Genomic DNA, 17,205 nt, shown 5'->3' with positions numbered 1-17,205 from the left:
ATTTACCTAAACTGTTTAACTTAATGGTCTTAATTTTGAAACCAAAACCGTACCTTTATTAATTGATTTAATGATTTACCTAAACTGTTTAACTTAACGGTCTCAATTTTGAAACCAAAACTGTACCTTTTTTAAATCGTTTCACGATTTTGGAGTGAATAGCTCGATTCAATTTCAATAAATAGTTTCAATTTGGTTTGAGCAACCTTAGACAAGGGGGCTGCACACAAGGATTGGGGTGTGGGTGGCCTGAGGGTGCAACAAGGTGGGGTAGGGTTCGTTGAGGGTGCAACAAGGTGTGGGCAAGGGTGGCTTAGTAGGGTGTGCAGGTGTAAGGGGGCTAGACGAGAGTTTGGTGGGCTAAGGGTGGGAGGGTTGAGGGTGTAGCAGAATGGGGGGCATGGGTGGTCTATTGTAGGGGGTGGGGTGGGATAGGGTGGTCAGGTCCAGGGACTACTGGGTGGAGTTGTGCAGGGGCAGGAGGTTGCTCAACAAGGTAGGGATGTCAACCAGTCGGGCTCGGTTGGGCCTAATCGGGGTTGGTGGGCTTCTTGGCTTGCACCGTGAACTTCCTATTTAAGGAATTAGCTGGGCTCAATTGGGCTCGGTCTTATTTCGGACTTTAATCGGGCTTCTCCTAATCGAGTTAATCAGGCCTTTGTCAGACCATAAACGGGCTAATGCACCAATAAAGCGTTAAATAAGCCTTAAACGGACTTTAATTGTCTTAAATTTAAAAATTTTAATATATTTCGTAAATCATCAATAATTTCAATAATTGATAAGAATATCAATATATACCTTATTTTATCAAAAAAAAAAAAAAATCAAAATATACCATATAAACGGTCATACTAGTAGATTATACGAGTCAAGTTTATAAATATCTCTGACTGGTCAGGCTCCCATCAAGCTTATACCGTGCATGTGAATTGCCTATTTATAAATGTGTTAGGCTCAAACATGACATGTTTATTAATTAGAACGATCCAAGTCAAACATAAACATGTCGAACTTGATCAAGCCTTTCAGGTCGGGTCTGGAATCGACACTTTTACAGGCTGCAGCAATGGACGCGAGGCGAGGAGGCGGGCTTGGAGTGCCTATCCCACGGACCCACACGGTTAAGTTGAGTTGATCATCCTCTCAATTCCATGATCCACGAATGAACTTACAACACACTTTATTGATCTAAATAGTGAACGTATCTTGGACTCATCTACCCATATTTTGCGCGTTAGATCTTATCAGATCTTATATGTATATCAGCAGTTTCTTTATTTAAAATAGATATATTTTTTTAAAGTTACCAAAGGTTGTGTAATACTTTCCTTGTGTAATACTTTCCTTCTAGGACTCCGGTTAGCCAGACTAACCCATACTGTCGAATCAACACCTTCCTTATATATCTTAGGGACGAGAAGATATGCAATTTTCACTCGTATCCTAATCCTTCCATGGAACGATCTCTTTATATTCCTCATTCATCATTATCTCTAAAATCTCAAAACGAGAGGGGAAGAAATCAAGCAACGGAAAATAGAGAGTAGAGGAGTATTGATGAAGAAGAAGTAATGGCTTCCTTGAAGTGCCCAACAAATTTCTTAGTCTTCCCTGTTCTTTCTATTGTCCTTCTTCTCTGCTTCTCTCCCTTAATCAATAATTCTTATAAAGTATTCTCTTCTTCTTCTTCTTTTCTTGCCACTTACAGAGCTCCAACTCCATCTTCATCATCTTCTTTAGTTAATCCCATCAATATCACTAACAGTAACAGTAGTAATATAATCAGAATTGATGGCGTTAATTCTAATATTAAGGTGAGTAACCCTGAAATTTAGATTTGTTTCTTTTCATTATTTTCTTCTTCTTCACGTTATTGTTCTTCTTTTAATTCAGTTCTTAATTAGCAGGTGAAGAGCAGTTTGGAGAAGGTGGAAGAAAGTCTCGCAAGATCACGAGCGGCAATTCGTCAAGCTATCACTTCACGTAACTACACCTCAAATAGAGAAGAGCAATTCATTCCCAAAGGATCCATTTACAGAAACCCATATGGATTTCATCAGTTAAGAAACTTATCATTCTTCTTTTATTGAATCAGAAAGTTTTTAAACACTTTACGGTTCTTTATTATTGGAAAATTTTTCAATTTCCAAAACAGAAATTTTTTATTTTCCCTCCTGTTTTCAGTTGAAGATTATGTATTTTATTCCAACTCCATTATTTTTATATATTTTTGATGAATAGAAACATGGCAAGAGAAGGCGGTGCCTTTTCAAAATTTTGAAACCCTAGCTATAAGTCTACGTGGCATCCTTTTGTTTGTATGAGAGTACAAAAACTGTTTTCTTGTGCCCACAATGATCCATTGGCAATGGGGCTTGAGATGCAAATGGGGTAATGAGAAAGTCTTTTGGGGAACATACTAATAAAACCTTGTAAGATTTTTTAGCCGTAGGATGGTGGTTGAATCATCCGGAAAAATTTTTATATTCGAATGATATCAAATATCAATTGAAACCCTAGAAATTGGAACCAGAAAATATGTTTTTGTTTTTTTTTGTTTTTTTTTTGTTTTTTTATTATTATTTTTTGTTTTTTTGTTTTGTTGTTTTTTTTTTTTAAATAAGTCTTACAGAGGTAGCTTTCATTGAGTTTATACTATTTTATTGACTAAGAAAAAAATTAATAATTAAAAAAAATAAAGATTTAAATGTACTCTTGACCGATCCAATGTGGACTGCAATGAACCAAACGGTTTCTAAACATATTTTGAACTGATATTAAAATTGTTGGTTAACTACTTATTGAATGTAAGATTTTAGAACTTAACAAGTTTGATAATGATTCTTCAGGAGCCATATTGAGATGGTGAAAAAGTTCAAGGTGTGGTCATACAAAGATGGAGAGCCACCCCTTGTTCATGATGGGCCATTGAACAGCATCTACTCCACAGAAGGGCATTTCATCAGTGAGATGGAGAGTGGGCTTAGTCCATTTGCAGCCCATCATCCAGACGAGGCCCATACCTTCTTCCTTCCCTTCAGCATTGCCAATGTCATACATTACCTCTACAGACCCCTCATTTCCTACTCAAGGGAACCATTGCACCACTTTGTTATGGACTATGTTCACATTATATCAAAGAAATACCCTTACTGGAACAGAAGCAGGGGCGCCGACCATTTTATGGTCTCTTGCCATGATTGGGTAACTATTATTTCTTCTCTCTAAGTAAAAAATCTATGATTATTTTTATAGTCCATAATGTATTATCATAATTGATTATTCATAAAATCGTTCATAAGTTTTGTTCATCATGAAATTATAGGGACCAGACATTAACGAAGCCAATCCGGAGCTTTTTCAATATTTAATTAGAGTTCTCTGCAATGCAAACACATCGGAAGGTTTCCAGCTGAGAAGAGATGTCTCTCTACCAGAAGCTAACCTTCACCATGGAAGCCTTGATATACCACCATTAAGAAAGCGTGGTCCTGGTGGATCTCCTCCTCCTAGCAACCGTACAATTCTTGCCTTCTTTGCAGGTGGGTCTCATGGCTATATAAGAAAAATACTAATGAAACATTGGAAAGAAAAAGATAAAGAGATCCAAGTCCATGAATACCTCCCTAAGGATCAAAATTATTACAAATTACTGGGTCAAAGTAGGTTTTGCTTGTGCCCCAGTGGATATGAAGTTGCAAGTCCTAGGATTTTTGAAGCCATACACTCAGGTTGTGTCCCTGTGTTAATCTCAGATCACTATGCTCTACCATTTAGTGATGTACTTGATTGGAGCCAATTCTCAGTGCGGATTTCGGTTGAAAAGATACCTCAGATTAAGACAATCTTAAAAGGGATTTCTCAAGTTAAGTATTTGAGACTACAAAAGAAGGTGATGAAAGTGCAAAGACATTTTAAAATCCATCAACCCTCTAAGCCTTTTGATCTCATACACATGGTTCTTCATTCAGTTTGGCTGAGGAGGCTTGACCTTAGACTAATGCCATCTTGATCACTTTTGTGGTTATCCTTATTTTTCAAATTTGATATTCTTACTTGTGAGTATATTTTGTACAATCCGTTTATTCTTTTTTTTTTTTTTTTTTTTTTTCTTGGAGGGTTGTTTCTTTATCATTTTTTTTTTTGGTATTTTACATGGAACAAGAACAGTTAACCTTTTGAATTTTTTTTTGTGCTTCTAAAGGCTGATCCGTATAAAAATAGACTATTTTGGTGTTGAAATTTTACTCATGAGATACAATTTCACAGATAATATGTCCACAATTTTGACTGCAATTAAAGTTGCCTCATGGAAAATGTAGAAAGAAAACATACATGAGTTCTAGAATTACTTTGATAATGCTCCACATAGGAGAAGATCTGGTTGCTTTATAATTCAAGGATAGCAATGGAGATCCTTAGAGATACACACTTTCAATTGGGAGAAAGAAAAGACAATAGGGGGAGAGAGAGAGAGAGAGAGAGAGAGCTTTTGGCATTAGGTAAAAAACCTACTTTGTTGGAGATCTGGCGTACTAGGGTTACTAATCCTAGTGCCGGGTCTATACTTGCCTCATGTAGGTGACACATGTACGAATCTCATCAAGACCTAGTTCAATTAACAGAAAAAAATAATAAGGAACGATATTAAAGATCATATAGATAAGCTTATATCAGTGGTTTGTGAAGAAAACTCAAGGCCTTAATATATTATAAGATATTTTTGTGGAAAATTTTTGTCTATACCAGCTAGCCTAGTGTGTTTAGCCTATCTACATTGTTCACTAGCTTTGAGCCTCATGTAAGCTCCAACTCAATTCATTAAGCAATTGGATGGGATAGTCTCCCGTTGGATTGTTTGCATATCAATGTTTTTTAGTCACCCGATGGATAGTCACTCGTCATATGGCTTGTCTCAATTATATAACCCTTTGTGAAAATTGTCTGTAGCCGTTATATCAGTACAGTAAGTATTGGATGGCTGGGAGTCCTTTGGGGCGTGTGCCCAGATGCTCATCGCACTTCACCGCTCGCTACAGAGGGTATGGACTCCTTTGTTTAGTGGTAATTTTTTTCACGTATTTTTCATTGTCATATCGACAGGGAATTAATGTGTCAAATCATTTCCGTTGTTAAAAGAATGACCTATTACCCAACCTCTTGGAGAATACCATTATTAAGAAAACACCCCAAATATTACTGACAATTAGAATTAGACCTTTACTGTCAGTCTCTGTTAGGAGATATACCTTAAGTGCTAAAATCAGATGGATTATTTTTAATAAAACATTATGAAACTTTTATTTTTGTAATCCAAAAACAAGACATAGAATTTAAGTTTTCTTAAAGATATTTCAAGGTGTAAACGAAGTCTGCCACATTTCATCACATGCAAGTGAGAGCTTTACAGCAATTTTGACATCCATTGTATATAACGAGAACTCTCTAGCGATGAGCTAACTAGTAATACTAATCCACTGAAACTGGCTGCATCTTCAGTGCCTCTTCCCTCAACTCTTGAAAGAGAATAGATGACAAATACCTCTCCCCAAAGCTTGGATGAACCGTCTGAAATTCACATCACAAACTTGGTTTCATTAGATTAAGTATAATACCAGATATCTGTATATAAACTCCTCCGACGGATGGGTAATACCCCAAAATAGCTATTTATGATACTATATATGCAATCTGTGCTATCAGATGCGCATACAATATGCATGGGATTAGCCGCTTTGATTCTGTTCTCCCTCTTTCTTTCTTTTATATATATAAATATATATATATATATATATAAATCATTATATAATAATCGAGAAATTGCAATAGAAAAGAAAGGAGAGGTTTGTGATGATTTTGAAATTTCATAACCAATTAGAGAAAGCATTTATTTAAAAAAAAAAAAAAAAAATCTCAATTCTCTGCTTTAGCCTTATAATGACATTAGAAAAAAATTATTGTAAAGAAAATGAGTTTTTCATACCACAATTAGTTTCCCTTTGTTCTCCGGCATCATTGCAAGTCTCAATGCTGCAACTGTATTTGCTCCAGAGGAAATTCCAACCTTTAAAATTGAAGATTGGAGATTCAATAATAAGAAAATGGGAGGTGTGTCATGACTCATAAGCATCACTTAAATTGTTTACCATGAGCCCCTCCTTCAGAGCCAACTCTCTTGCCATCTTAACCGAATCTTCACTAGAGACCTACAGAGTTTCATAACCATAGATTAATTAGTTTTCAAATAAATCAAATTATATATATACTTGATTATAAGCTAGATCCTTGACAACCAAATAAATTAATAGTCACCAAGAGACTTGCCTCAAGAACTGCATCCATTACATCCATGTCCAATATCTTCGGTTTGAAGCCAACCCCATTGCCAGTTATCTCATGAGGACCTATTTAGATGAAAAAAAATATATATGGTTTATCAAGAAAGGCACTATATAATTAATTTCTAGAAGCTAATTAACATAAGTAATTAGAGAACTACTACGCTAATTACCCGGTTTGCCACCATTTAGTACGTTGCTTTCTGCAGGCTCAAGTCCATATATCTAGCAAAAATGGATCAAAATAAAATGATGGAAAAATAATTAATAATAAAAATATTTACGTACTATTGATAATATTTATACCTTGACATTAGGATTTTTAGATTTTAGATATCTTCCAACTCCAGAGACAGTGCCTCCACTTCCTATTCCCATAACAAATATGTCCACTTGACCAAGTGTGTCCTCCCATATCTCAGGTCCTGTAGTCTCAAAATGAATCTGTTTATGATAATTAAGAGATTAGTTATAATTCTATTGTTAGAGTTATAACTTTTTTTCTGTTCAGAATATCATAATTGGATACGTGTATATCCATGGATTTAGTTCACTGTATCGGTACTCAGATCGGTGTGTATCGGTCATTTTTGTCCCTTGCCTTTCAGAAATTTATTTATTTATTTATTTATTTATTATTATTTTTTTTTTTTACTATTCTGTCTCTGAAACGATGCGGATAATCGATCTGGATCAGTCAAGGACTGAGGATCGGTTTCAGCCGATACTGATATAATATGAGCAATACAGCCGATATGATACTGATACCAGAAACCATGTTTACCAAAAAAAGAAGCCTAGTCTGTTGATTTATCAAGAAAATGAGGGTAATGTGTATGAAATTATTGGCAAAGCTATAGGTAGGTACCTGAGTATTTGCAGGATTATCAAATTGTTGTAGCATGAAAGCATTTGGGGTTGTTTCCAAAAGATCATAAGCCTTCTTGACTGTTCCACCCATGCCTTTTGTAGGATCTGTGACAATTAAGTCAGCTCCAAATGCTTTCATGGTGACCCTCCTTTCCAGGCTTGTGTAAGAAGGCATTGTGAGAATAATCTTATACCCTTTCATTGCTGCAACAAATGCCAAACTTATTCCCATATTTCCTGAAGTTGGCTCAATCAACAGTGTCTACATATTATATCATAAGTAGATGGAAAAGTTAGTTATTAGGAAACAACAAAATGAAAAAATTATCTGTTTCGTTTTAAAATAAAAACAGATATATAAACAAGAAATAAATTCACCTTGCCAGGGGTTATTAACCCCTTTCTTTCTGCATCTTCAACCATGGCCAATGCAGGTCTGGTACAGCCAAAAAGGCACATCACATCATATGACCATAGGGCCAGGCTTTTTAACTAAACAGAATGGACATATATATAATTAATAATGTAGAAGAGTTGTGAAGAAGTGATGAGTACCTGTCTTTGACACTGGCAGTGGGTTGCATCATCTCCTGCTTGACAGCAACATAAGCTCCACAGCCTTCAGTGACTTTGTTCAGATAAACAAGGGGAGTCTTTCCAATGAGCTGAGAAGGATAAGAGGATGATGAGCTAATTTACACCGGGGAAAATCTTACTATAACCAAAGTGATGAATTAAGAAGTTATAGTTTCTTTTCTTTCTTTCTTTTTTTTTAAAGAAAGAGTTGGCAAGAGTTACTCAAGCCTTTGCTATGATCCAGGAAAAAGAACTTGAAAAGGAAACATCTTGAAGACCAAGTATCAACCTCACCCACCCCTATCATTTTAGACCCCACATCTCTTCTCTATATCTAACACCTTCACCACCTACCCCTAATAGATCTTTCCCCATCCAGATGCTAAAAGACTTGCAACACCAGCAACAAGCTTTAGCATACAAATCCTCACCAAAACAATGTCCCCAACTCCAACCTCATGGACGTCTTCAACCACAAGAGCAGGGAATATTCATGTACATGAATGTACATGAACGACTCTAATCAGTGGATATGACATATTTTCTCTCTCCTCATTTAATAAATGCCATATTCATAGACCAAGATCGTTCACGGACAATCACGTGCGTGAATATTCACTTTCCTCATCAACCACCCATACCACCTCCTTTTGAACACTGCCTGATATACCGTAATACGTACACTACGACCTAATCAGACCCTTCCCTCCCAAGAACAGACAACCTCGAAGATCGACCAAGTAAGAGCCGACCATCCGACCACCTTTCCCTTGACCATACGATCATAACTATGACTATGAGAGAAGGCTCCACGCTATATTAAGCAGTATCCTTAATCAAATCCAAGCAATTATTTGACCAAAGGTAAACCATGGTCGAGTTAACAGTTATAAAAAGGCCAGCTCAACTACAAGTGGAGGATTGAGCCAATAAGGAAGAAGCCCGAAATCACTATAAAAGAGGTACGAATTAACGAAATAAGGTAAGCAATTTCAAATACTCAAAATCCACTCCATTTGAAGGATTACCTGAACGCAACTAACTTTGGCATTGGAGCCTTCTTCCCAGAAGGGACTTCGGGCCAATTTCTAACCTATGTGAATGCAGATCTCAGTTCAAGAAGAGAACCAGGTTACTGATCCGGCTCAAGAACAGGGATTAGCACTAACACTACCCAAGACCCTTCACCACCCAACCTTCCCAACCTCCATCAACTCAACCTCCTCCTTTTGGGATTAACACAATAGAAAACCCAAACCTTCTATCCACCTTCCTTCATAACCTCACCATCACTACTCCTTAACCCATGGCAGTACAGTCCAATGATGATAATGGTGCTTTTGAGAAACTAGACAGTCCAATGATGATGACGGTCCCAATCATGACCCTCCAACGCTATGAGTGAAGTCGGTCTTCCTCGACATCCTCCACCACCACCTCCTACTTATCATCCTTTTTCAGAACCAAGACACTCGGTGTTGTGGGTTTCATGTCCTGTTGGAAGATAAGTGCGAAATCTCTTCCTTTCAAAATGGCATAGACATCGGGTTTCATTATAATTCCTTTCTTTACCTAGAGGGAGAGGAATTCAAGACTATATAATGGAGTGTCGAGATCTGCTGATCAATATTTTGCAAATGTGAGAAGTGAAATAAGTATCAATTTTATATCATTTTTGGGAAGGCTTTATAAATTTCAGATCTCATCTGCATTCAAAGAGTTAGCATCCAAATTGCTCAACAAAGGCCACGTGAATTGATTGAAATTTTTTGGTGTGCTCCGCCGAATGGTTGAATTAAATTAAATACATATGGGTGCTCGTTTGGTAATCCAATAGGGCGGGGGTAGATGGTGTCTTCTATAATGTAAAAGCAAAGGTGGTGTTTAACTTTAGAGTGTCGATTAGAGTAAAGACTAATTTTGAAGCAAATTTTGTGTTTGTGGTTGTGGTTGCTGGTCTATAGCATGCAAAGGCGATGGAATTTCCGTATGTGTGGATCGAATGTGATTTGGTTTCAGTTGCACTTTTGATTTCGAAAGGGGTTGTGCCATGATCTTGTTATCAATGGTGTTGTAATTTGTCTCTGTATCTAAATGTTGTGGAATGGAAGATCTCTCATTGTTATCGGGAGGCCAATTCAATTGCGGATTTCCTTGACAAGTCTGTTGCAAAATTTTGATTTGAATCCTATTCTATATTGGTCTGCTTTAGTCATAATGGATCTAGATATAGATGCTTTAATACAACCTCGATACCATTTCTTATAATGCTTTCAGAATCTGTTGTTTGTGATTAGGGGTCTTTATGGATTTCTTCCCTACTGATGGCATTGTCGAAGGTGGGGTAATTGGCCTAGACCTGTAGTCTCTCTATTTCATGATCCCTTCATTCTCTTTTTGTCTCTCTTGTATATTTTTCTACATTTTTTTAATACAAATGATATTCTAACGGAAGGAAAAAAAAAAAAAAAAAAGGCAAATAGATAAAAAGAAACCAATAAAGGAAAATATTTCCATTATGGTAAAGAGGGACATTGGAAGCACAAATTTTTTCACACTTATCTAGGTCTCTGAAAAACAAGTCAGAAGAATGTACTCGAAACTCTGATCTTAATTGAATCCAATTTGTAGGTTAAATCGACTGATGCAAAGTTGGTGGACTCCAAGTCCACAACTCATGTTTGCAATATGTTACAAGGGTTCTAGGAGACAAGAAAGTTATTTCACAATGAAGTGTGTTTCAGGATGTGAGGACGAGCAGAAGCCACAATAGTGGCTATAGGAACATTTCTTTTAAGATTTGATAATTGTGCTTTAATTTTAATGGATTGTTATTATTTTCTAGATTTTAAGAGGAACACCATCGTTTCAGTTTCTAAACTAAATTTTGAGGGATATATATTTTAATTCAGTTCAAAACTTGTTATTCGGAATAATGGTCGATTTATTGCTTCTATCCTTTAAGAAACATTTTTATTACTGCTTAGAAATAAATGAGGTTTCAAATGTCGATTTGAAAAGAAAACATGCTCCTTTAAACTCCACTTATCCATGGTAACTTAGGTTGGTTATATAATAGTAAAAAGAATTAACATGGTAATTAAGAATCAACCTATAAAAAGTCTGAAGGTGGAACATTATTAATAGAAATAAGGGTTATTAATTTCACTTCTGATGTGCATATTGATAGATATCCATGATTGAAAATTAAAGACATTATCCAATATTATATTAGAGGTAAATATCCAATGAGCTCCTGTCTCTTCCTAATTTAAGGAACCAAGGGTGTCTATAGTAGTGATCTCTTACTAAGAGTTACTGACATAATATTATATTTTGTTGGATTAAGAGAGATAAATTAGAGAGAGATTATGTTTTGTAAAATAACTATTTTATTACGGATATTTTTCATGAGTTTTCCTCTTGGGGAGGGAAGTCCCACCACCACTTTATAAATAATTGAGGGGAGAGTTTTTCATGTTTGGGAGCGTATCCTACAGTAGTAGGAAACACCCAATGAATACCCCAAAATAGAATCATTTCAATGGGAAGAAAGGTCAATTTAGGGGAGGGAAGGAGAGAGATAAACACATGGGAGCACTAGTATAAGCCATGTACCGGACAAGAATCATTTCCCTATAACTGAGATACAACCGCTAGTACCCTACTCTCATTCTCTATCTGAAATAATCTATTGTTTTCCCTCTCCTTTTACCTTCCACTATTAGAAAAGTGTTGCTAGGTACTTTGAACCTTCATAGCGAGTGAGTAAAAAGTGTGAGAGTTTACTATTGGAATTTAAGTTTCAAACTATGATCAAATTGGTCTTTTCAAAATGGTCTTTTTGAAATCCAAAGTAGTCTTTTTGAAATTCTGCTTTTCCCCTCTAAAGTGTCTTGTACTTTTACTATTTTGTCTTTAGCACTTGTAAAGTTGTGAATGAGCTAAAGATAACTGAAAAAAATTTAGTCCCACATTGCTTAAGGATGAAAGAAAACTTGGATATATATCTAAAAATGTTTGTTAAGAGTGCAAACCCTTTGGAAATGCACTCTCCCTTGTCTTGAGTGTGTGAGGGTTCCTAGGGTGCTTTTGAATCACGCGAGTTGAGCCAGGCCGGGCCGTGGCAGAGGTCGGGGTAGGGTACAGGTGTGGGTGGTTCAAAGAACCTATTTTTTTTACTACATGTAATTTTATATTCCACACTTTTCCTAAGGGACATATTAACCCAATAAATGTAGAGTATACATACTGTACGATTCAACTCTATTTAAGTGAGACGATATTTCAAATGATCAATCAGACAAGTAAATCATCTTTTACTTGTATTTATATTTCTATTAATATAATAATTTATCAAAGTCTTATACATATTGCCTGATTATTGTTTTACTTACATTTATCAAAAATAAATGAATGAACTTGTACCTTGGTGGTGGCCGCTATATATATATATATATATATATATATACTTGAACACTTTATTGAATGGTAGATAGGGATCTAGACATTGGGATAAAATGTATTAAATAAACATTGACAAATTGACAAGTTGACAAGTGATTCTTGCTCAGAAGTCTTGCTCATTTGTCTTTTCTTGGTAATTGAAACGAAGAAGAAAAGGGATGATGAGTGGCAGGTTAGACAGACGAGTCCAGCGTAAGCAGTCTTAAAAATTGGATCGGATCCGTAAGGATCGCCGGGAGTGACGAACGGCTAGACAATTGAATCGGATCCGTAAGCATGGTCTTGAAAATCGAAGGAATCCATAGGGATCGCCTGGATTGAATCGGATCCATATTGTCCAATTGATATCAATCCGTATCAGTATCAATTGACACCTATCTCCGTTTTTAAACTATCAGCCTAATTCTAGGGAAGTTGTAACTCCCTTCCTATCCTCATTCAAATAGTAATAATAGTAGGAGTAGTGTAATAATAAGTGTGGTCTAGTAGGCTCCCTTATGTGGGATAAGATTCATTTCCTTGAATTCAGGAATAGAGAGTGATCCCGCGATTGGGGTGACCTAGGCTCTATTGAGAGGGGTCGGATCCCCTTTTCTACCACAAAAATGAAGAAGTAGGAACAGTATCAAGCAGCAAAATTAATTAAAATCCTAAAAATGAAAAGATTTATAAGTATCAAACCAGAAAAAAAAAATAAAGGGTAGCGGTTAGTTGATCTCGACCTGAAGGACAATATTTTGTAACGACTGATCGAATAAGAAAAGTGAAAGCAGTTGAAAAGTATAAATTATAAGAGAGATGGTGGACAAAGAAGTTGCCTGAGTAACATCCTTCTTGACTAGTATACCGGGTAGATCCTTTGCCCAATTCCCTACTCTCTGCTGTAATGGTGGAGGATCAGCAACAGCTTTGATTGTGCAGCACTGGCGCTTCTGAAGATGAGTAGTACCTGTTCCCACTAAGCTCAAGATACCCGCCATTAATGGAGTTTCTATGAGTACGTAACTTATAATCTACAACTCCTCTCTTCTGTGACTCCGCAGAGAGAGAGAGAGAGATTGTTTGTATGATCAACGATATGAGAGAGAGAGAGAGAGAGAGAGAGAGAGAGAGAAGTTTTATAATTGGGAGACGACAAGGCAATCAATCTCCAATTCTGCGTGGCCCAACTGCCCAACTTGCTGTCGTTTTTTCCATTTATATCATCAAACCGGTCGATCCGTTCGAGCTTAATCTTTTTTTTTCTGGTAAGGGTTCGAGTTTAATCTACATTCTACATCTGTGTGGATCAGATATCAAACCGGAGCAGTTGGTAGCTCTTTATATCATGGTTTGAGGAATCGGATTGGAACGGTCTAAATAGTTCAGATCGATTGATATCAGTCATAACCAATCCTGATTCTTGGCCAAAAACCTATATTGTTCAGTATATCTACATGATTCAGTCCATGCGGTTTGTGAAGTCAGTATGAATCTACAGGACATTCGACTTGGATATATCATTAGCCACAAAGTATCAATGATCATACAAATAAAGGGCAATCCAAAGTGGTAGCGCAGTTGGTAAGCAATGAACTTGGTATGAGTTGTAAACTCAGACGTCCTAAGTTCGACTCTCACTCATTCAACCCTGGTATGATCTAATCTATATGGTTGTGGGGTTAGTATGGACCCACGGGTCGAAGACTTGGACACCCATCATTAGCAAAAAACAAAAATACAAACCAAGGGTAAAACAATAAAAAAAACAGCTTTTTTTCACTGAATTCAAGGGTATTTCTGTCCGTTTTCTGCTGATCCAATTGAAATCGTATTAGTATCGGCTTGATGGATCCCAACCACAGTTCTGTCTTCCCAAACCTTCCTTTATATTGATTGGTTAAGGTATGTTTTTATCGGGTAGTTGAACCCTATATACTTGCATGATCACTGTGCCAACATAGAGACAAGGAGGTTATACGAAAACGTCTATATCACATGTGGTGAAGACAATGCAGTCTTCTTACATTTGCTTGTATTCATAGACATTCAGCAACGTGTAGCGTTCTTTTTCTTTTTTCTATTTTCCATTTTTGTATTATAATAAAAAAAATTATTTATTTATTTATATTCTATTTTGTTTTTGGGAAATTGTCTATTAATCAATCTAGAAGACTATAATGAATCTTAATCGGGTTTCGTATAGCCGCCATATAGAATCTATAGATTTTATAATTCGGAGTATATCGAGTGGGTGGGCCGTGGTGGTGGGGTGGCCCGGAATTTGGAAATGACACCACCGATCACGAGCTTCACGGTTCTTACCTTTTGTCGTCGCCCACAGCTTTATTTGGTGGGATATCCACCACGCCGTCCACGCGTACGGGACGAACCTTATGAGTCTGACTTTTCACCAAAATGTAAAAGAGGGTCTCTGTTTGAAGCTCTCAGTGCTTCGGTTATTATATGAGTAGTTCAGGAAAGCTACGCCACCGCATATTTGTGAAAGCGAGAATCCACCGAGCACATGCGGAGGAATTACTCTTTGAGGCTTTCATTCGATGCCCTTTCTTTTAGGTGGGTGTCTAGGGTTTTACTTTCGAAACTTCCAAAAGGAGCGTCATAATTCATCCAAAAAAAAGGTTATAAATATGTGGATTGTGCAAAAATGATTATTCACATTGGCATTTTGGAAAAAAATTTTTTTAGGGGCAAAAGAATGCTACCTCCTTAGCATAAATATACATTATATTCTAACATGCAAATCAGTTGAAAAACGCGTAGGAGCATCTTTAGTGTGTATAGGAATGTAATTGCACCTAAGGATGTGAATTTGAAATCAAAATCGTTTAGCTAAAATCACAAAACCATATAGTAAATTGTTCAGTTCTAATTTAAATTTTAAGATTGATTAGTTAAACTATTCAGTTTTAACCGTTTAACCCATCGGCTACAAACCAAATTGACACCGTGAAAAACAAACTATTTACGCCATGAAAACCGACCCGTTTAACCAGTATAGCAATTTAATAGAATAAGGGGTTAACTGTTGTGTTTTCATTGTCTCATGCTCTTTAACTTTAGAACACTAAAGGTAAGTTGTGTTCATTAGTAGCTTTGTTTGTATTTTAGTTTCTCCATATAATATTTTCTTTTGTTTAGTTGTTTATTTGTTTTAACAAAACAAGATAGGTTTAATTTAGGGAAGAATTAAGGACCATTGAGGTTGTTCATCAGTCTATTCAATAATTTACTCCTATTATGTCGTTATGTAGTTAAATCCTTGCTTGTTCAATGTCTCATTTAATTTGATACAAAATTAAAGCATTTATCAACAAAAGCAAGTTTCAGTAAGCATGTGAATAAACTAGCAAACCAATTGCTAACTATTTAAGAATTGTATGGATTAAACTGTGATTAAAACCGTTTAAAACCTTGAAATCGACTATGTTTATAAATTGTGAAATCGAAATCATTTACTAAATGGTTCCGATTTCAAAAAGTGTAATTGTTTAGTAAATGACTCAATTTTAGATTCAGCTAAATAAATGTGAATCATATCAAATTGTATCATATACTCAGAAGTCGAACCGCTAAACACCCTTACTTGCACTTGCGGATAGTTTTCTTTATTCTTTATTTTTTCTAAGAAGAGAGTAACCTGACAATTTGATGTGGGCAACACCAACATGCAAGGCAAATGGAATGATGCATTAGAGCATCTTCAACACATTGGGTGGAGAGGCAAGTTTCGTGTCTACCTGTGTCTAAGTGTAGCGAATTATGGAATACCAAAGTGATAGGATTCTTTCGTCTTTTTTTTTATATTTTACTTTCTTTTTTGGTAAAAGGTCGCAGCGCTCAAGCGCTGAGAATATATAAAAGCTACATCATTTTCAGCCGTTGGTCTTTTGTAAATGCCTAAATCTACTCTATAGCTGGTGATCTCTCTCCCTTCGGCGTCGCTTCATACCCAGCCCCATCCTACCCTCGCCCCTCCACCGCAAACCTGGCAGCCCATGTCTACGAAGAAGAAGGAGCGCTTCCGCACCATTACAGATGGTATGGGGGTAAATCGGCTTTCTTAATTTAGTAGTTCTTTTCTGTTTCTGTCGGATTTGCTATGGAACTCAAAATCTGAATCGTTGATTTGTTGTGCTTTTCTATCTAATTCTATTGTTTCATCATTCGATTCATTCTGTGTTTTCTCTTCAATTTCTGTTTTGACATTTTTCGTTCTGTTCAAGAGGTTTCATCCTCGACATGAATTTGATGGGAAAACCAGTGGCGCACATTAGCCAACGGTCTGACTTTGTCTCTTGTGTTGGTGGTGGTGGTAGTGGTGGTGGGTGAAGGTGTTGAACAGGTGAAGTGTGATTTCACCAGTAACAAGCTGACAGTGATCGGGAAAGCAGACCCAATGAAGCTTCGGAAGAGGGTAGAGCAGAAGACGAAGAAGAAGGTTGAACTCATCTTCCCTTTGCACATGGTATGGAGGGATAGGATTTCTAGGAAATAGATCAACGGTTCATATTGATTGAAGTGCTGTTAATTTCTTAGCGCTTAAGCACTGCTACCACTCACGGATTCGGCTCGTCTATAGCGCGGGGTGAGCCATATATTGTCTAGCTCACCACAAAAGCGTGACACCTGGATTTTATTGATCCTACGGTGTGGGTGGCTTAATCCTTAGGGAAACATATATGTTGGCGATACACGGTATCACTTTTTCATAATTACAACTTTTCAGATCGATGCAAGATTTTTAAAATAAAAAATAGGGTTTTTCTATCGGGGGGAACCTCTCTACGTTTGGTGTTCATCCCGCCGTCCCCAATAAGCTGCCGGCATTGGTCTCGCCGTTTCTAATGGGCCGCCGGCGACTTCTCTTTTCTTGATGCGATCATCGTCTGGAACTGGTAAGTTCTATACTTCATTTAAATCAAAACCTGAGGCCCCTCCTCCCCCCACC

General features: G+C 36.7%; 2 protein-coding genes and 1 long non-coding RNA gene across 4 annotated transcripts; 2 read left to right on the top strand and 1 right to left on the bottom strand.

The window, feature by feature from the left end:
* Positions 1 to 1,440: 1,440 nt before the first annotated feature.
* LOC122066730 (probable glycosyltransferase At5g20260) lies at positions 1,441 to 4,068 on the top strand. 2 transcript variants are annotated; one of them, XM_042630572.1, is made up of 5 exons: positions 1,441 to 1,817; positions 1,911 to 2,062; positions 2,853 to 3,207; positions 3,329 to 3,545; positions 3,759 to 4,068. In XM_042630572.1, the coding sequence occupies exons 1-5, from the start codon at positions 1,575 to 1,577 to the stop codon at positions 4,013 to 4,015; spliced, it is 1,224 nt and encodes a 407-aa protein (XP_042486506.1). In that variant the 5' UTR covers positions 1,441 to 1,574; the 3' UTR covers positions 4,016 to 4,068. The 2 variants fall into 2 exon arrangements, with proteins under 2 accessions (XP_042486506.1, XP_042486505.1); XM_042630571.1 differs by having other exon boundaries at positions 1,443 to 1,817; positions 3,329 to 4,068.
* Positions 4,069 to 5,278: 1,210 nt separating this feature from the next.
* Positions 5,279 to 13,360, bottom strand: LOC122066723 (bifunctional L-3-cyanoalanine synthase/cysteine synthase 1, mitochondrial-like). Its single transcript, XM_042630567.1, has 10 exons — positions 13,073 to 13,360; positions 7,767 to 7,876; positions 7,590 to 7,647; positions 7,210 to 7,473; positions 6,648 to 6,785; positions 6,515 to 6,566; positions 6,328 to 6,407; positions 6,150 to 6,209; positions 5,987 to 6,067; positions 5,279 to 5,571 (listed from the first exon to the last, which is right to left on the bottom strand). The coding sequence occupies exons 1-10, from the start codon at positions 13,232 to 13,234 to the stop codon at positions 5,473 to 5,475; spliced, it is 1,104 nt and encodes a 367-aa protein (XP_042486501.1). The 5' UTR covers positions 13,235 to 13,360; the 3' UTR covers positions 5,279 to 5,472.
* A 2,462-nt stretch (positions 13,361 to 15,822) lies between these two features.
* On the top strand, positions 15,823 to 17,024 carry LOC122066725. The gene is made up of 2 exons (XR_006136436.1): positions 15,823 to 16,295; positions 16,574 to 17,024. It is a non-coding gene; the product is annotated as an uncharacterized LOC122066725 (long non-coding RNA).
* Positions 17,025 to 17,205: the final 181 nt, after the last annotated feature.

Source organism: Macadamia integrifolia, unplaced genomic scaffold (genome assembly GCF_013358625.1).
Source record: "Macadamia integrifolia cultivar HAES 741 unplaced genomic scaffold, SCU_Mint_v3 scaffold2546, whole genome shotgun sequence".
In the NCBI taxonomy this organism is placed as follows: domain Eukaryota; kingdom Viridiplantae; phylum Streptophyta; class Magnoliopsida; order Proteales; family Proteaceae; genus Macadamia; species Macadamia integrifolia.
This window is presented reverse-complemented; position numbering and strand designations above follow the sequence as displayed.